Source organism: Aedes aegypti, chromosome 3, assembly GCF_002204515.2.
Source record: "Aedes aegypti strain LVP_AGWG chromosome 3, AaegL5.0 Primary Assembly, whole genome shotgun sequence".
In the NCBI taxonomy this organism is placed as follows: domain Eukaryota; kingdom Metazoa; phylum Arthropoda; class Insecta; order Diptera; family Culicidae; genus Aedes; species Aedes aegypti.
The window spans coordinates 371,532,252-371,551,464 of record NC_035109.1 but is presented as its reverse complement, the minus strand read 5'-3'; the positions used below and the strand labels follow the sequence as shown (position 1 = coordinate 371,551,464).

At 35.5% G+C, this 19,213-nt stretch overlaps 1 protein-coding gene across 9 annotated transcripts in view; it reads left to right on the top strand.

The window, feature by feature from the left end:
- LOC5571245 (protein phosphatase 1 regulatory subunit 16A) overlaps positions 1-8,346 on the top strand; it is a 488,636-nt gene extending 480,290 nt beyond the window's left edge. For 8 of the 9 annotated variants that reach the window (XM_021851208.1, XM_021851211.1, XM_021851209.1 and 5 more), the window contains one exon: positions 6,535-8,346. In XM_021851208.1, the coding sequence (XP_021706900.1) occupies positions 6,535-6,935 (401 nt within the window). In that variant the 3' untranslated portion in view covers positions 6,936-8,346. Of the gene's footprint in view, positions 1-6,519 lie in introns of all 9 variants that reach the window. The other variant, XM_021851212.1, reaches the window with a different exon arrangement.
- Positions 8,347-19,213: the final 10,867 nt, after the last annotated feature.

The window sequence follows — 19,213 nt, the reverse complement described above, 5'->3', positions numbered from 1 at the left end:
ACAAAATCAGCGAATTAGCTGGTGATATCTTTGAAATGGACTATTTATGTATTAATTTTGTCAATCAATTGTAGAATACATGTTTGCATAATTCTATGTTGTATTATATCTTAAAGAATTAAAATATTGTCTAAGCTTTGTTCGCGACTCGCTCAAATCAATTTCTGTGAAACTCTGATTATGAAAAGACATCATTCGCTTTATTGGGCCGAATTTCGCATAGTTAGTTTGATGTCAACAAATTCAGGTTTTTTAACTGTCTGGCGGGCATGTAGAAATTCAAACTAGTTAAAAGTTTGGTGGAATCAATACGATGCCATACAATATCATTGACAAATGAAATCATGGCTAATTTGCGACGCTCCTTTCAAACTCTGGAGAAATCCCATTGAAGCCTTAAGCACTTTCAGTAAGATTTCAGAGTGAACTAATAATTCTAAGCGATATCCCGAGGATTAACGAAACATTAAAAATACCTGCTGATTTTCAAAATAACAAATAAATAACATACTTTAATATGATAGCACATTTTTCTACTGTAATATTTACAGCTTTTCGTGAAAGTCTGACACTATCTAAACTAGATCTGATTGCAAAGCACAGTGATTTTTTTTGCCGATTTTGTGATAGAAATAGAATAGCGTTTAAACTGTTGGTTTTAGTGAAAAAGTTTGTTCAGAGAAGTTTCTTGATTTGTAAAAGCGCTTCTTTTGATACTAGCGGCCAGGTGATTAAATCACCTAAAAGTGAGATAAAAAAATATTTTTTTTACCTGTTCGAGATAGACCGTCGGTGTCTTCAGCAAAGTTGTAGCACATGTTAATTCAAGACACTTTGTCTAAGACACCAAATTTCTATCTCTTATACATTACAAGATATGTAATTTTATCTTAAAATGACCCTTAAAAATCAAAATTTTAGTATAACTTTTTTCTACCATTTTTGACATTTTTTGTATCTTCTACAAAATTGTTCAACTACCAAATCTACATGTTTTTGCTGAACATTGCAACTTGCTATCTCTTATGATAAAATAGTTGTTTTCAAATAATCGATTTTTATGGGGCTTTTTTGGAGTAATTGCATTAGTTTGGACGCAAATTGACGCACATAGCGATTTGCGATTCTGAAAGGACTATTTTTTCACTTTCAAATGACACTAAGAACTTTTGGCCAGAAGCGGTCTATTGATTTTTATGTTTAAACTAGTTATACCAAAAAAATGCATTTTTTTGCGGTTTTACGACTTTTCTCTCGTTTTTATAACGTTATTTCATATATAACATGTTGGATTTGATACATTATGACCATTTATATAATTTTTGATATACTATTTCACCCACAAACTTCATTTAGCATGGAAATGCTTTTTTTTTTATTTTTGTTTAAGTCATAACGTTTGACCCAACTTTTGACTCTCCATAGAGCGTTACGTAATTTGTAAACGGTGCCATTCGTTTGTTACGCAACTTTCATTTGTGGCGCTACCATGTAATGTCTCTGTTCCTTTCAAAATCTCGCGATACGCGACATAGCTAATATAAATCCTCTTTGTGTTATACAAATTCTTCTATGATGTAGGAACAAAATTAAAAAAAAAACTATCGAGAATAATATGTGTGCTGACACTTCTATAGTGAATGTAAATTTCACTTATACTAATACAGACAAGGTATTTTCTGATTTGATATAAAACTGTAACAGTGAACGCCGATTGGACATGAATTAGAACTTTAAGGACATATAGGAAGGAATCCCTGTCATGGCAGGGAAAATGGCCTCCTCACACATACAAACACATTTGCCGGCGGTTCACATTTTTTCTCAAAATATTTCACTTACCTAATATTATTCACTCCCAAACTGCTAACTGTACATCAGAACACTGTTATGTTACCATTGTTGTAGTTAAAGTAACTCATAACTAGCCAAATTTCACAAATCGCGCTAATTTTCAACACGAGCGACGAACATTCTCTCGTTTGTTTATACTTACTCACCCGCTAACGAAAAATACATTTTGCTCAATTTTATCATTTCCGCTACACGTAGAACTCCGTACTCAGTTTACATTCAATAATTATTTATTGAAAGACACCTTCTCATTGATTTCTGATGGATACAACATAAAATTTTACAGAACCGTGCTCAAAACAATCACCCGCTCTCAACTTTCCGCTTTTTTTATTTTTGTAATATTTATCAAGTCGGCTGCACGCTTGCAGTGCTGTCAGGAATGTTGATGGTTACGCATGATATCAAGCAGTATTATTCAGTTGAAATTTAAAAGACTGGAACTGATGCTGGGATTACTGGCAACGGAGTCTTATTAATTGTAACTACACGTTTTATTACCAACTAGTACGAGAACATATTTTGTGTACCACTACTTTGAAACAGAAGTTTACGGATTCAAAGAAGTTTCACCTTAAATTCAGTGCATATTATTGAATTCTGTTATAACTGTTAGGAACTCTGTAAATTCAGTGAGAACTGTTGAAAAATGTCTGGTTCAACAAATACAGGTATAGATTTGATTATAAATTAGTTGTACCTTTTCTTATTATCATGATTTATCATTTTCATTTGTTTGTTTTATTTGTTTACCGGCAAAACAGACCGATGCTCCGAGTAGGAGCTATAAAATGCATTTTTATGGTTTAACTAGTTTAAACTTAAAAATCAAAAGTTCTTAGTGTCATTTGAAAGTGAAAAAATAGTCCTTTCAGAATCGCAAATCGCTATGAGCGTCAATCTGCGTCCAAACTAATGCTATTAGTCCAAAAAGTCCCATAAAAATCGATTATTTGAAAATAACTATTTTACCATAAGAAATAGCAAGTTGCAATGTTCAGCAAAAACATGTAGATTTGGTAGTTGAACAATTTTGTAGAAGATACAAAAAATGTCAAAAATGGTAGAAAAAAGTTATACTAAAATTTTGATTTTTAAGGGTCATTTTAAGATAAAATTACATATCTTGTAATGTATAAGACTCATAGTTTCCCAAACTGTGGGTCGCGACCCCCTGGGGGGTCGTGAGCGTTTACCAGAGGGGTCGCGAAAAAATTTCTTGTTTCGTGTTTTTTCGCCTACCATTTCGTAGACTTTTAAAAAACTTGTAAACTGTCTTACAAAAGTTACCAAGACAATAATTTTATTTTGCACAAGGTTGAGTTTGAAGAAGGAAAGCTAAAGTTTTAAGCCATAGTCCATTTGAAGATTCTGCATCACGTTCAGGATTGCAACAAACTCTATTTTGATGGTTTGTATGGAATATTTGTTTAGGACAAGCCAGCTACCAAGATTTGAATAGTTTTTTTTTTTCGAGAGATTTTAATATTTGAAAAATTATCTATAGTTCTCAAAAATTTTAGTTGATCAATGAAACCAAAGTATTTATCGGAACATAGACTAACTCAAGAAGTTTTAAATTTCCAACACTCCAGTTAACTTAAATATTCACCATAAAATTTGAATCGATAAATCAAACGATATTTGATAAATTTCCGATAAGTTATAAAATTTTAACCAGGTGAACTATTTTCCAAAAAAAAATCTGAACGAAACCAAAGCTAGGAAGCGTATGGATTTTAATATTTCATCTTAATACTCGCTTAATTTTTGATCTCGCCCTGAAAGCCATTGGTAACGAAGTGTGTAGCATGTTGTTGGGCAACCGAATGAATTTACAAGTTATTTAAAAATGCTGCTATGAAGAGGAGATCTCCCCTACATCCAAATAGTGACAGTTTTTATCTCAGTTCATTCGTTTGCTTAAAACTGCGAGCTACGCACTCGATTACCATTGGCTTTTAGAGCGAGATCATCAATTATTCTCCATGAAGTTCAACGGATGATTTGTTGACATCCATAACATCACTCGAAAAAATAGGAAACAAAATGAATCAATGAAATAAATTTAATTACGTTGCTAGAAATATTCTCCAAAAAATCTTCAATTTTCATCGATGACCCTTATTTTACTTTAAGGTATAAACAAATTAAAATATTATTTTGATATACATTTCTATTTAGCTCAATTTGATATTAATATATTTCATTTTTAGTTTGTTTTGGGAAAGCATGCGAAACGATTGTCAATCACTGAAACATTATAAAAGCTGAAAAACAATAGCATTGTTCTACAAAAACTTTTATCTTACTGTTTCATTTTGGTGGGTCGCGAAAAGTTAGCTTACGGGCTAGGTGGGTCGTGCATCCGGAAAGTTTGGGAACCTAAGAGATAGAAATTTGGTGTCTTAGACAAAGTGTCTTGAATTAACACGTGCTACAACTTTGCTGAAGACACCGACCGTCTATCGCGAACAGGTAAAAAAATTATTTATTTATCTCACTTTTAGGTGATTTAATCACCTGGCCGCTAGTATCAAAAGAAGCGCTTTTACAAATCAAGAAACTTCTCTGAACAAACTTTTTCACTAAAACCAACGTTTTAGATGCTATTCTATTTCGATCACAAAATCGGCAAAAAAAATCACTGTGCAAAGGTTGTTTTTAATTTGCCATTCACCTGTACTCGGGGTACATTGAGGAGTTTCTGGAAAAACTCTCTGAAGAGTACACACAAACACGACGGAATACTGTAGGAACATAACAATGGAAGATTTTTCTGAATCCGAAGGCCTGTTCTCAAGCCATTTCGTGACATACAAACACCACTTCTTTTTTATGGATATTGATAGATAGATTTTTTTTTCATTTATTTTACACTATGTATTGTCTTACAGTTCATTTTATCTCCTTCATCTATAGCAGCTGTTCCCGTTCCGAGCGCTTCTGTAAGTGAATGTAAGGATTATTATAAAATGAATAAATAATGTAAAAAGTCAGGTGTGTGAAAAGGAGTTTGTTTCAGAGTTGGGATAATTTCTGAGATTCACTCTACAGTAGGCAAGCGTTGCAAACTGAAACTCAAGCCTATCGCTGCTGTAGGCAAAATGCCTTGAAAATAGCAAAACACTCGTTGCTAGGGCAACCCAAAACTACTGTAGACAAATGTTCTATTTCCCGCATTTACAGCCTTCAATTACACTACTGATTTAGAAAATTCATCCACCCAACATAAGTTACTTGATGAGATTTACAATTTTAAACTACTGTAGTGGAGAAGCCACGTGATTTTCGCGAAATTCAAGCCTACTACTATTACCATTCCCCTGGTTTGTTTACTGCGTTGTATACAGACATCATGTATACGCGCTTCACATCAAGAGCTTGAGATCAGCTTGCCATGAGCGCACAAAAATAACCGCGTGCTTGAGCACGTGCTACGGTGAGACACATTTTTTTAGATCTCATGTAGCAATGTACTAGCTCAAACGATCACATCTGCGCTGGCTCATGCGTCGTTTCATGAGAAAATCTCAATGTGACAGCGCATTTGAGACTCGTAGGCGAAGGTTTCGAAAGCAATGAAAAGGGATTGAATTATGGATTGAACTGCCTGTTAGCAGTTTGAAAGGGCTGACGCAGTTCAACGTGGTTGAATTTCTAGCATTTGAATTGGAAAACTTGTGCTGGCCAGACCGAAGCCGTATGCTTCCGTGGGGTAATTGTACTAGGCAAACATAACTGCATAAAAGTACTCCTAGTAAGCGCATGTGACGAGGCTCACGAGATGTCTCATGAGACTCGCTCACTAAGGTATATTTTGTACGTATCTGCATGTCGTGTCTCACATAATCTGTGAGCTGTGATATGGGATATCGCATGGCACACTAGCTCATTTAGGTATACATGAGAAATACGACACTCTGGTTGTATACTTTGGCAACTCTACGTACGATTTGTGCAAGTGTTAATGCTATGCTATGTTATCTGTTGGATAATCATAGTTAGTAAGTTTTATGAAGCGTGCTGCATTCAAATAATGCTTGTAGATAAGAAGAACTAGATTTCATTGTGTTCATTGATATTGATTAGTAGTGATGGTAGTCAATTTATTTGTGTGTTTATTTTCTGCCTAGCTTCTAGTTTTACTAACATTGCATCGCTGTTTTTGAAACAACTAATAGTTAGATTTATTTAAAACGACCAAAACCATTCGAGTGTGGCAATCATTGAGATAATTGCATTATTTGTGGGTTTAAAGGCCAATTTTTGGTTATTAAATTAGTTGCAAAACCATGACAAAACATGGAGTGTTACACAATATTTGAATTATTTCCATGCAACTCTGGCAACAACAAAAATCAAACATGGATCATTGATGGATCAGTGCTGCCAGATGTGTCTAATGTTGTCTGATTAATGTTGAATTCTAGGGCAAATATATTCCTAAAACTGCAATGAAATCCACGAACCCATCTTCAATGTTGCCTCAACCCGAATCCAACCCTGAATCTGTATAAAAAGCAACAAGCAAAAACAAAGTTTTTTCTCTTTCTTTTCCAACACCCACCACCCCACCTTCCATCCATCGACACTATCCCACATTGGACACCCCCACTCATGCAAATTAATCCAAACTTCAAAAATCATCTCACCAATCATAAGATCCATCTGTCGCAGGAACCTTAGCGGACCTGAAGAAGCACCGATCGCAGAACCGATCCAGCGTCAGCCCGGAAAACGGATCGCTCCTGAGTGCGCAGAGTTTGGGCAGTTTGACGACCGGCCCCAACGGGCAACCCCTGGAGCTGTCCCTGGTGTCCACCACGACTTCCTCAGACCATCAATACTCGTCGTTGCATGGCAACGGAAACGGTAGCCTGATGAGTGCCAGCGGCATCGACAAGGGCGGCGGTATTTCGACGGTGAGTTCCGGAAATGGATCGCTGGTGATGAGTGCAGCGGCGACTGCTGGTTCTGACGCCGGCACGCCCAGTGGGACGCTGAACAAATTCAGCGGAAATACCAGTGACGTAGTCAGTGATAGCACCCGCTCCCGACGCTGCTGCGTGGTGATGTAAGCCAGGAGGGGTAAGTGACAGTTATGTATACGTCATATCAGTTCTCCGAACGGAAATCCAAGCAAGCAAAGGAAGCAATACGCGACCAGATCAATGCGCTGAGAAGAGGAACAGGAGGTGAATTAGCGAAACAAGTGAGATAGAGTACCTAGGGTTATAGCTGGCAAGCAACTGAAAGTTGTGATATATACGATTTGTGGTTTACACGTATTATAGTTTTTTTTTTTTTGCATAGGTTAGGTTCGATTTTTTCGCGCGTTTCCTTGCTTGCTTCTCCCCTCGTGGAGAGATGTAGATATATTTGTATAAATTGTAATTGTGTATAGGTATTGTACATGAAATTATTGATCCCTTTTTTTTCGTCCTTGCTCCATCATTGTCTTCCCCGATGGTTAGGAAAAAATAATATTTATACCATCGGCTTCACCATTTTAAACCACTTCAAGCAGAAACACAGAACGCAGTATTCAGAATAGTACTTAACACAGATTCATCATTACTGTCGGTATTAGCTAGGTTTTCGACTGTATTTGTTCTCGTTTTCCATTTGTTTTCCTGGCCTACTTACTGAAGGGTATATAGTCTTGTCAAAATGAAATGTCAAAGATAGCATTCGAATAGCGACGTAAGCAGCAACAAGTGTCGATCGTGTCTTCGAGTTTCAAACACATGTTTTGTTCTAATGAAATATAATTTATTTTGTTTTTCTATTGTTGATTGTACAGCTAAACCTCATTTTTCGTTCAGTTTTTGTACGCTCTCTCTTTTACCTTTTTACGCTCCAAATTCCAACTTACGTTCCCTCTTTTTACGCTCCAAAATGATGACGACCCACGAGAATCAACGTAACATGGGTATTCCTGGAACAGGACCTATGAGTAGATGCCAGAAATCGAAGTCTGACGCCAATTTGGAAACCAAGATGGCGACTTCTGGTTTGTGAAAATCACTTTGAACCCATGCAATACGAGTATTTTTGGAACGAGACCGATGCCGGAAATTGATGTCTGAGACAAGCAAAAAAAAAAACATTTCAAATTTCTGCTATAATTCTATGTTAAATAATATGTCGTCTGGTTTGTCTAAAAATGTATTGGACGTTATGGTACATTTTTTACTTAACCCAAAAACTTAGCCTCGAGACGCGTGAAACACTTGTCCATATCACAAAAACGTCAACTGTCAATAGCAAACATAGTAGACTAGGCGTCTAGTGCGCATGTAAATACACTGTGAAAATTTTCAATAAACACCAAACAAAAGCATACAATTACCGATTTAATTATTGCACTCAAACCGATACAAAAAAAAACATTGTCAAACAGAAGCATCACCAGCAAGGTTGAATTACGAAAGCTGACGAAAAAAGGAAAAAATCAGAATTTATATTTATAAAACTCCTCAAGAAAATTTGCAAACAGAAATAAAAGAGACTATTCCAAGTGATATAGGAATTACTTCCACTTATACGGCAAATAGCGAAACAATACGTCAGAAACACATACAGTCCAATCCTTGCTCTAGGTTTAGTCGTTGTAGGAAACCCATTCAAAGAAGATACTTAATCAGTAGAGATGGAACCAATGATTTTTAGTTAAATGATTGTTAATAAAACCACGAAGCTCGTTGCGAAGCGATTTGTGCGCAGAACGCTTAGGTTTATCATTATTGCTAGTTATTCTTATACCTATGGTTAATTGGTTACGATTATTGTATGCCGCAAGTTTACACCAGTTTTTGGTTTTCCCGTTAGTTTTTTTTTGCAACTTCTCACACGGCCCCAATACCGGATTCAACCTAATCCACGTTTAGTCAAATGCAAGCACATATTGTGCTCTGCAAGATAAATCCACGTAATGCGATTATCTGAAAATGTCGATATACCGTCGCAGTGATTATGAAAATCATTAAATGTTTCAGATTTAGCAAATTTGAAACATTTGTGTCCTTGAAGGACGAAAAAATCCAAGCCTACTTGAATTTTGACGTTGCGTTTGAATTGCGCGCATATCTTCTGCGCGTTACCGCCGCCGCTGGATGTGGATTTAATATAAACGCCGCAATATACACACACATACATAAACATACGGACACGCAAATCGTAACACACACATACAAGCATCTGAACAAACTCACACAGAGGAGAGTGATCGATCGAAGCAAGCTGAATCGTTATCAGAGAAAAGGGAAATAAGTAGGAAGAAAGAGAAATATATTTCATTCGATTTATTGGAAAAGTTATAATGGATGATGAAAAGAGTTTTGTTTTGCTGAAACAGTCCGAACGTTCATTACTTTTAATTCACATTAACATCGAAGACTTTTCTAAGTTTTATGTAATCTTCTGGTTTCGAACAGAATCTTAATGCATTTCTCAAAATTTTACTCCTTTATACAGTTGACTGTAGCAAACCTACATGAAAATATATAAAAATTTCCTAGAAAACTAGAATTTTTTATAGTTTTTCATAAAAAAAAATATTCAGGGTTTTATTTATTTTTTTGACAAGTTGAAATCTTGAGCTTTTATTCCATGAAAAAAGATTGGAAATCGGTTGAGCTGTTCAAAAGTTATGTTTTTTTTTTTTAAATAAAAAAATGTAATGCGCTGAGACCCACAGTGTGTGCCGATAAAAAATTACCAATTTTTTTTTTTTTTTTCAAAAATATATATCTCAACAATTAAAACACATACATCGTTAAAAATTTGACAGTAAACGTAAAATTTTCTGAAAGTAAAAGAAAAAATGAGAACAGCAATAGCCCCTGTCCCAAGGCCTTCAAAACACGAAAAAATGGAAAATTTTGATTTTTTTTCATGTAAAAAAACAATGTTTATGAAATTTTATATCATTCTTTAACCCCTCTACCGGCAGCTTCATTTTTTACCGTCAACAAAATATTCAAATTGCGATAACTTTTTAGTTTCTTGATATTCTTACACCATTTTTTCACAAGTTCTCAAAAAACAAACTCGTCTTGTTTAAGAATCTGTGTCAAAAATGATCATTGGTCATCTGGATCCGGAGATATTCCAAAATTCCTTGGGGGACAGACGCGTTAACCATAACCCACGTCAATTTTTCAGGCTACAGAATTTTTATCGTATTCGGATATTCACTCCTCGGAATGATACATTAATGCGAGTATGTTGTGACAAATAAAGCAATTTGGTGCAGCCGTCTTTGAGTAATGAGCATTTATGTTTCTGGTACCACGCTGGACAAATAAAGATCTTAAAATCTCTAAAAAACCTCACATCGTAATTTTCAGATTTCTCTAAGAATACTGAACCGATTTGTATGATTTTTTCAGGGTAGCTCCTTATTACCTGGTATTTTACAGTACACATATTATTTTTTTGATAAATTAACCAAAAACAAAATGGCCGTAAAAGACATTTTATATGGAGAATGTCGGTCCCCCAAGGAACATCGGAATATCTTGAAAACTAGTTGACCAATAATTAATATCGTCACGGATTCGCAAACTAGAAGAGTTTTTTGAGATCTTGATCACGTCAATATTCAATGAGCCTATGCATGCTATAAAATGTTTGGGTTTTACTGTGCGCCCTGTTTTCAAAATGCCCGTGAGAGAGAGCCAGCACCAACACACGGCGCACAGTAAAAGTCATGAGAACAAAAGAATTTATGGCACGTACAGAGGCTCATACCACGGTGCTTCAATTACCGTTATTATCAAATAAAATATATCATCCAAACGGCAGTCGGCAGTTGATTCCTGACATTGTTCTGCACCTCTGGGCCGAATTTGCAAAAAATCCTTAGGCAGAATTTTGAGTTACCGTAATCCGGGGTATCATTGATCAGCGGGGTAACATTGATCGGAATGACTCATCTCGTAAAAAGTTCGCATTATCATTTATTGATGGAACATTTCCAAACCATGAATGGTGCTTCCCTTTCTAATATTCATGAGCTAATAAAAGTGAAGATTATTGCGAAAATTGCGTTTAGGGGCTGTCCATTAATTACGTAAGACAATTTTAGTGGTTTATCAACCCCCCCTCCCCCCATGGTAAGATTTTTTGTATGAAAACCAAAAATAATTTGTATGGCGCGTAAGAAATCTTCAACCCCCCCTCCCCCCATAAACCCTTACGTTATTAATGGACCACCCCTTACCTTTTACGTAAATTTGGCAACTTTTCGAAACAATGATTTTAATGGTTAAGGAGGACACTACCAAACATTCATGTCTCACATAAGTTCTGTTAACGATATGACCAAGGGAAATGCGGTCCTTACTAAAAACGGCAACGCCGAAAACGATTCCATTGTCAAAATTTTCATAAATATGTTCAATTAGGCAACATTACCGAATTACTGTTAAGAATGTGAATTTCCCTTAGGAAATTGCCTACCTTTAGGCGTATTCCGTGGTTCGAGGTGTTTTTGATTTTAAAATAACTCAAAAAGTAAATGACTTGAAAGCGTTTGGCCTTTATATTCGGCTTCAGGGGCCATGATTTAACCCTCTAATACCCAAATTTTTATTTTCGATTTAAGTATTATTTTTCGTTATCTAAAATCGTTCTAAACACGTTTTGGGCATTTATTTATTTTTATTCGCAAATTTTTAAATTTTGGTTTTCGATTTTTATAATTTTTATTTTTGAGCATCCCTAGCTTTTTTCATTTTTTCTTGAAGCCTTTTCTAGTTGTTGATTTTTGGCAATAATAAAAATTTAAATTGTTACGGTATTTTTAAAAATATTAAATTTTTAATTTTTTTTCGGAGCGTATTTAATTTTCCGTGTAACTAACGGAAAAAAAGATTTGAAATGATTTTAATACCACCAGGCTCTTCTTTTGTGATAGGTTAATCGTAGAAAAATATAAAAGGTACGATTTTCTATATTACACGTTAAATGAAGCCCAGGCGTTTGTAGGTTATATAAGAATGCAATTTTTCAAACAATTTTTAAAAATACAAAAAAGTTTCAAAAGTCATAAAAAACTTTTCTTATATGCGTGTTATGAGTCAAGGTATAAGCCAAAAACAAAATCATTTTGATTTCCGAGCTACGAAAAAATACACAAAATTCCAAAGTGTACCCCGTCTAAAGGCGGGGTTGGGTATTAGAGGGTTAAGTAAGTAACGACATTTTCAATATTACCGAACGTTGTTTACATAAGTGATCAATGTTACCCCATACCAGCTAAATCTAAAAATTGCTTAAAACAATTTTTTAAACATTCTTAAATCGTTCTAAAAATAAAATAGAGTATATAGTCAGGGATGCCAGGTTGGAAGACATGTCTTCCATTGGAAGACATTTGAGTAGTGTGGAAGACATTTGGAAGACGGAAGATTTTTGGAAGACTTTTCACAATTTGTGAAGACATTTGGAAGACAATTTCAAATTATTGGCATTTAAACAATTCCTAGATTTAAAAAAAAATATGTGAGGTTGAAAATTACAGAGATGCTTCTATAAGATTTTTGCACGTCTTACTCTATCTTTAGCTATCCCTTTCCGAATTACATTGATTTCTTTAGATATTTATCTGACAATTCGGTCAAGGATTCTTCCAGAATTTCTTCTATTAACTCTTGCAGAGATTTGTAAAAACATTTTAGTAATGCATTTAAATATTATTCCAGAGGTTCATCAAAGGTATTCAGGGATTCCTACAATAATTTTTTCTATGATCTGTTTCAGTGATTCTCGTGTAGTTTTTTTTACAAATTCATTAAAAATATACAAATATGTTTTTTTTTTCTGAGATTGCTACAATCACTGCTTCTTAAATTATCCCAAGGAATTTCGGGATAACTGGCAAGATTTTTTTCACTGGTTTCTTCGGAAACTCCTTAAGAATTCCTTCACCAATTGTTTCACAATGTTTCAAAAAATATCTGCAAAATATCCTTAATAAATTTCCATGATATTATTTCAGATTTGTTTGGGAATACTCTTAGGTATGTTTCAAAGGAATCTGTGGAGTACTCTAGATACTTTGGGATGAACCTAATTATTACAATCCTAGTGAAAATCCCGCAGAAATCTTTTTGCTAATGAATCAGGAGATTTCCTCTAGGAATGCCACAGGGGACTTCTCCCAGGAACTCCTCTAGAGATTTTTTTTTTCCTCTGGCGATTTGCTTTTTTGCTTCCTCCGGGGCTTTCTCCTGAAATTCATCCGGAGATTTTTTCCGGGGTATTTCATCCAGTAATTCTTCCAGAGATATCCTTCAGAGTTTCCTACTGAGATTTCGTCCAGGAATTCCTCCGAAAATTATCTCCCGAATTTCCTCTAGTGATTCCTCTAGCAAGAATTCCAATATCAATTCCTCCATGGATTTCGTCCAGCACTTTCTCCGGAGATTTCATTAAGAAATTCATCTGGGTATTTTCTCCAGAAATTCCCTCAAGGGTTTTTTTTAAGAATTAATCCAGAGATTTCCTCCAGAAATTCCTCTGGAGATTTGCACCACCGGAGACGTCTTCAGAATTTCTTCGTAGTTTCTTCAGAATTAACTTCGCAGTTTCTTTAGGAAAGAGCCCTCAGGATTTTTTTTTCAGAATACTTGGCGGGAATTCCTTCGGAGGTCCATCTCAAACTTCTTCAAAGTTTGTCCGGGAATTCTATAGTAGTTACTACGGGAATTCTTTCGAAGCTCCACCGATAATTCCTACGGGTTTTTCCATGGATTCTCATAGAATTCTTTCAGTGTTCCTTCAGAAATTCATAGGATTTCCTGCATACATTTCATGGAGCTCTTTCAGGATTTCCTTCAGAGATCCTCCAGGGTATTTTCCAGAGTTCCTCCGAGATTATCTCCATAGTTCCTTGAGGAATTTTTTCGAAGTTTTTCTATATGCGGAATATTTCGCATTTCCTCCAGAAATTGCTTCGGAGTCCCTGCAGGTGTTTCTTTGGAGGCCCTCCAGAAATTTCTTCAGAATTCCTCATGGATTTTTTTCGGAGTTGTTCAATGAATTTCTTTGAAGCTCCTCCGGGAGTTCCTACAGATTTCATTCGAGAATTCTTTTGGAACGGGAATTTCTTCGGATTTCCTCTGTATTTCTTCCTAGATTTTTATTTCGGAATTCTACAGAAATTATTCAAAGTTCCTCTAGTAGTCCACTTCGAACTATCCTGAAGTTACTTCAGAAAATTCTCTGCATTGCCTCCGGGAAATCCTCCAGAGTTCTTCAACAAAATTTCAAAAGTTTCTTCGTGGATTCTCTGGGGATTTCATTATGAAATTCTTGCAGAAATTCCTTAGAGGATTTTTAGGAGAATTTAGGGCGGACATTTCCATCAGGAATTTCTCCGGGGATTTTCTCCAGAAATTGCTACCAAGATTTCCACCGGGGATCATCAAGATCAGCTCCGGGTATGTTCTCCAGGAATTCTTCAGGGGATTTCCAATAGCAATTCCTTCGGGGATTTTGTCCAGCAATTCATTAATAAATTCCTCCAAAGATTATCTCTAAAAAATCCTTCTGCGATTTTTTCAGAAGATTTATCCGGAGATTTCCTCCAGTTATTTCTCTGGGGATTTGCACCAGGATTTTTTTCGGAAATTTCCTCCAGGAATTCCTCCTTGGATTTTCTCCAGGGATTTTCTCAGGAGATTGCCTCTAGGGATTCCTTCGGGAATATAGCCCTAGAGCTCCTCAGTGGATTTTCAATAGCATTTTCTCCGAGGATTTCGTCCAATATTTCCTCTTAGGATTTTTCAATGAAATTCTCCGATGTTTCCTCCAAGAACTTCTCCGAGGATTTCCTCCCGGAATTCCTTTCGGGGATTTCATTGAGAAATTCCTTCGGGAATTTTCTTCAGAAAATTCCGCTGGGGATGTACACTAGGAATTTCTCCAGAGATTTCCTCCAAGAGTTTCTCCGGATGCTTCAACAATTCCTCCGGGAAAATCCTCAAGCACTTCTCCGGGGATTTTCGCCAGGAATTCCTCAGTGGAATTCCCATAGCAATTCCTCCGGGGATTTCGTCCAGGAATTCTTCCAGAGGTTTCAAAAATTTCTCTGGAGATATCTCCAAGAACTCCTCCGGTGACTTTCTCCAGGAATTTCTCAGGGGCTTTCCAACAGCAATACATTCGAGGATTTTGTCCAGAAATTCGTCTGCAAATTTTATTAAGAAATTTATTCGGCATTTCCTCCAGGAATTCCTCCGGGGATTTCCCTCGGGAATTTCCCCCGGAAATTTCACCCGGGAATTTTTCCCCCGAGAATTTCAAAGATTCCTCCGAAGATGTCCCCCAAGAACTCCTCCGGGTATTTTATCCATTAATTCTTCAGGGGAATTCCAATAGCAATAGCTCCTGGGATTTCGTTCAGAATTCCGCCTGGATTTCCTTCGGAGCTAGAATTTCGCTTTTTCCAAGCATCACCAACATGTTTGTTTTTGTAATCACGTTTGAAATTGATCAGATAAAAAAAAAAAACACCGGTGCATGCGCGGGCGGTTTGGTTTATGTTTACTGGTCTAATTAATTTTGATGTATTTGGAATAAATTGGGACCAAAAAATGGACCACCGTTTAAGTTGCCCTTAAGTTACCATGATAATTGAAAAGTTTAAAGTGGAAGACATTGGAAGACATTTTTCCGTGCAATTGGAAGACATTGGAAAAAATCACCTGGCATCCCTGTATATAGTCACGAGCTATAGGTGGCAGTACTTGTTTAAAAAATATAAAATTGGCAACATTTGCATTTTTAAACGAAGTATTTAAGAAATATTCAGAAAAATGATCAAAGTTACCCCGGATTACGGTACGCCCTTTTGAAGTTTATATGACAGAAATCACATGATGTACACCTCTTTAACTTGTTTAAACAAACAGAATAAAATTTTGTAGTTTTGAATACTTTTTTTTTCTAAAATTTTTCTAGACCGACATTTGAAAAGGGCCAATGCTATGTTTAGTAAGTAATTACTAATCAGCCAATACTTGAAACATGATATCTACCAATCAACTCCTGATAGTGATTTTAAGAAATTGTCCAAAGCATTCAAATATGTTTAAACAATTCTTGGACAGGATATCTAGATACGCCCTTTTGAAGTGTATGGAAGGAATATTGCATGGTGAATTTCGTTCCATCTATAATCAACGGTTGGGTGCATATACAATCATTTCACCTTTGCGATTGTTCTTATTTCATTCAATTCATCAAGTTGCATAAAGTTTACCCATACACATATTTTCTAGACTGACATTAGAAAAGGGCCAAAGTATAATTTAAATATATACAAATCAATTTACCTGAACAAACTATATCAAAGTTGATGAAACACTCGAACTTCACTAATGAGCAGGTGTCGGAGTCTGCGCGAAGCGCTTTTTCACAGACCTGTCAGCGCTTTCACCTTTCAGTCGTCGCGCGGTTTGCTACCTTCAGAACCACCACGCTGATGCTGTGTACGATAAGCGAGGTTTTTTCACCACTGTTGTACAAAATACAACAACGCGACGACTGAAATGTTAATGTCGTACAAACTTCGAAAGTGTACCGTTCAAATGATTTGCACGCAGTTGTTGATTACAAAAATGGCTATTTGTAAAAATATGTATAAGAACAAGTAGGGTGGATCAGAATAAAATAAATGTAAGTAGAGTAGAATTGAATAGAACAGAACAGACTAGAATAGAAAAGAATTAATCAGAATTGAATAGAATACAGATATACGATATACATATAGCTATGTGAAGTTCGAGTGTTACGATCAACTTTGATATAGTCATTGTTTAGCTATATTGATTTGTATGTATTTCAATTATATTTTGCCCCTTTTCAAATGTCAGTCTAGAAAATATGTGTACGTGTAAATTTTCTGCAACTTGCTAAATTTAATGAAATAAGTACAACCGCAAAGGTGTGATGATTATGTATGCACCTAACCGTTGATTATATATGGAACAAAATTCACCATGCAATATTCCTTCCTAACACTTCAAAAAGGCGTATCTAGATATCCTGTCCAAGAATTGTTTAAACATATTTGAATGCTTTGGACCATTTCTTAAAATCACTATCAGGAGTTGATTGGTAGATACAGTGGGATTCCGTTTTTGGCAACAAAGTCGAAATTTTCAGTTGCCAAAAACGGAACCGTGCCAAAATCTGAACCCATATTTTGAATTATATTTTTCAACTATTGGATTCGAAAACATCATTAGAATGTTATTACATGATCATTATAGAATCATATGGCGTTGAGACTTCGGAACGGTTCACTTCGAAGCAGTTTTTCGTATGATTGTTGTTTGCTATGGATCTATAGTCCCGTAATGTTAATTGTGGTAAACGTTTAACATACTTTTTACGCCTAAAAATCTTTAATTATTTTTTGGGAGCTTTATATACACTATCTGTATAAGTGGGCCTCGTAAATTCAATAATCGCATAAGTGACCTTTGTTCAAGAACTCGACATTTTCTTAAAACTGTATAAGAATACGGAAAAAATAAAATGTATTACTGCGTTCTTACAAAAACGTATTTGCAAAACAAATGCACTGAGTACTGCACAACGGCATATCTTTTTTAATTTATTGCACATTAAAAATCAGTTTAACTTCTAGACTTTAGCGGAAAATTGGATAAAATTCAGTAAGTTTAGAATTACTCCTTTAATCTATGTTTCTGATAAAGTAAATCATTTCATAATGAATGATTGACTGCAGACAAAAAGGCAAACATAAATGAACATTAACATGAGGTGATCCATAAATGCGGCTTGTAATTTTGTAGAATATCAATTTTACTTGAAATGAGTTTTAATTGAGCTCGATATATGTTTTACATTTAGCTTATGGGATCAACAGAAATTTACAGGATCCCGCTTTGAAACCTCAAGAACTTGATAGGAATCTTCAGGTGCGTGTAAGCAATCTACAGGAAAACGCTAGGGCTCTAAAGCATCTTGCTAGAAATCCGTAGGATCTTGCCTAAAATTCTCAGGGTCCCGCTAAGGATTTTGCTATGAATTTGTATCTTTGGATTCCTCCAGAAATACTAGAAATATTTCTAGAAATCCAAATTATCCCGCAAAAAATTACAGGACGAGTTTATTAGGAATCACCAGATTTTGGACATAATCCCCAATAACCAATTATACATTCTCAGAACACCGCCTGAAATTCGCAGCTGTAAATAGTTGACGCAGAAAGATCAATATGCATACCAATACCACAGAATGTTAAAACACTGTCAATCGTTTTTTATCGCACGCTTCAATCATATTATTGAGAATAAATGGTAGTTTGGACTGTGTTCACATTTGTCGTGGTACTGGTGGAGTTCTTAAAAAAATAATACAGAAAGTAGTAAAATATGCAGTTTTTTCATGGATTATATAAATGGACACTTCTGCAATTCTCTAGAATAACGCAATTCGTTCAATAAAAATCCTTAGAAGTATGATACACGACATTTTTCTGTATTTATATCTATTACTGTGGTGTGTTTTTACATGTGCAATGTATGTTAATCCATAATAAAAAAAATAGTGAGCGGAAAAGCTAAGACGATGTTTAGGATTGTAACTCTGTATGAGTCATAGAATTTTTGTTCCTCTTATGTCGGTGCTTGTGCTCAAACAAGCTGTTCCAAATATGAAGAAAAGAGTTTGATTATGTATCAGCTACTGGCAGACTCAAGTGGGCTGGTCACTCAATATGAATGCCTTAGAAAAGAGATTGGTCTCTAGTTGAGATACAAGTGGAGATTATTGGCCTCATGGAACGTTGCGGATGCATGACCAATGACCATCCCAAAGTAAATAAGCGCGTACGGGAGCCCTTAGTAGTTTGTGAGATTTGGGGAACCTGTTATTCAAATGACTTAAGCAACAGACACAAAAATATTTACAAAAAATCGCAAATTTCAATGGTATTCAAAAATGTTGCCAAAAACGGATCCATTTTGTTGCCAAAATCGGGGGGTGCCAAAAACGGAATCCCACTGTATCATGTTTCGAGTACTGGCTGATTAGTAATTACTAAACATAGGTCCTTTTCAAATGTCAGTCTAGATAAATTTAAGAAAAAAGTACTTTTCAGTATCTTAAATCAGATGAAAAAGCAAAACTACAAAATTTTATATTGTGCTCTGCAAGATAAATCCACGTAATGCGATTATCTGAAAATGTCGATATACCGTCGCAGTGGTAATGAAAATCACCAAATGTTTTTCAGATTTAGCAAATTTGAAACATTTGTGTCCTTGAAAGACGAAAAAATCCAAGCCTACTTGAATTTTGACGTTGCGTTTGA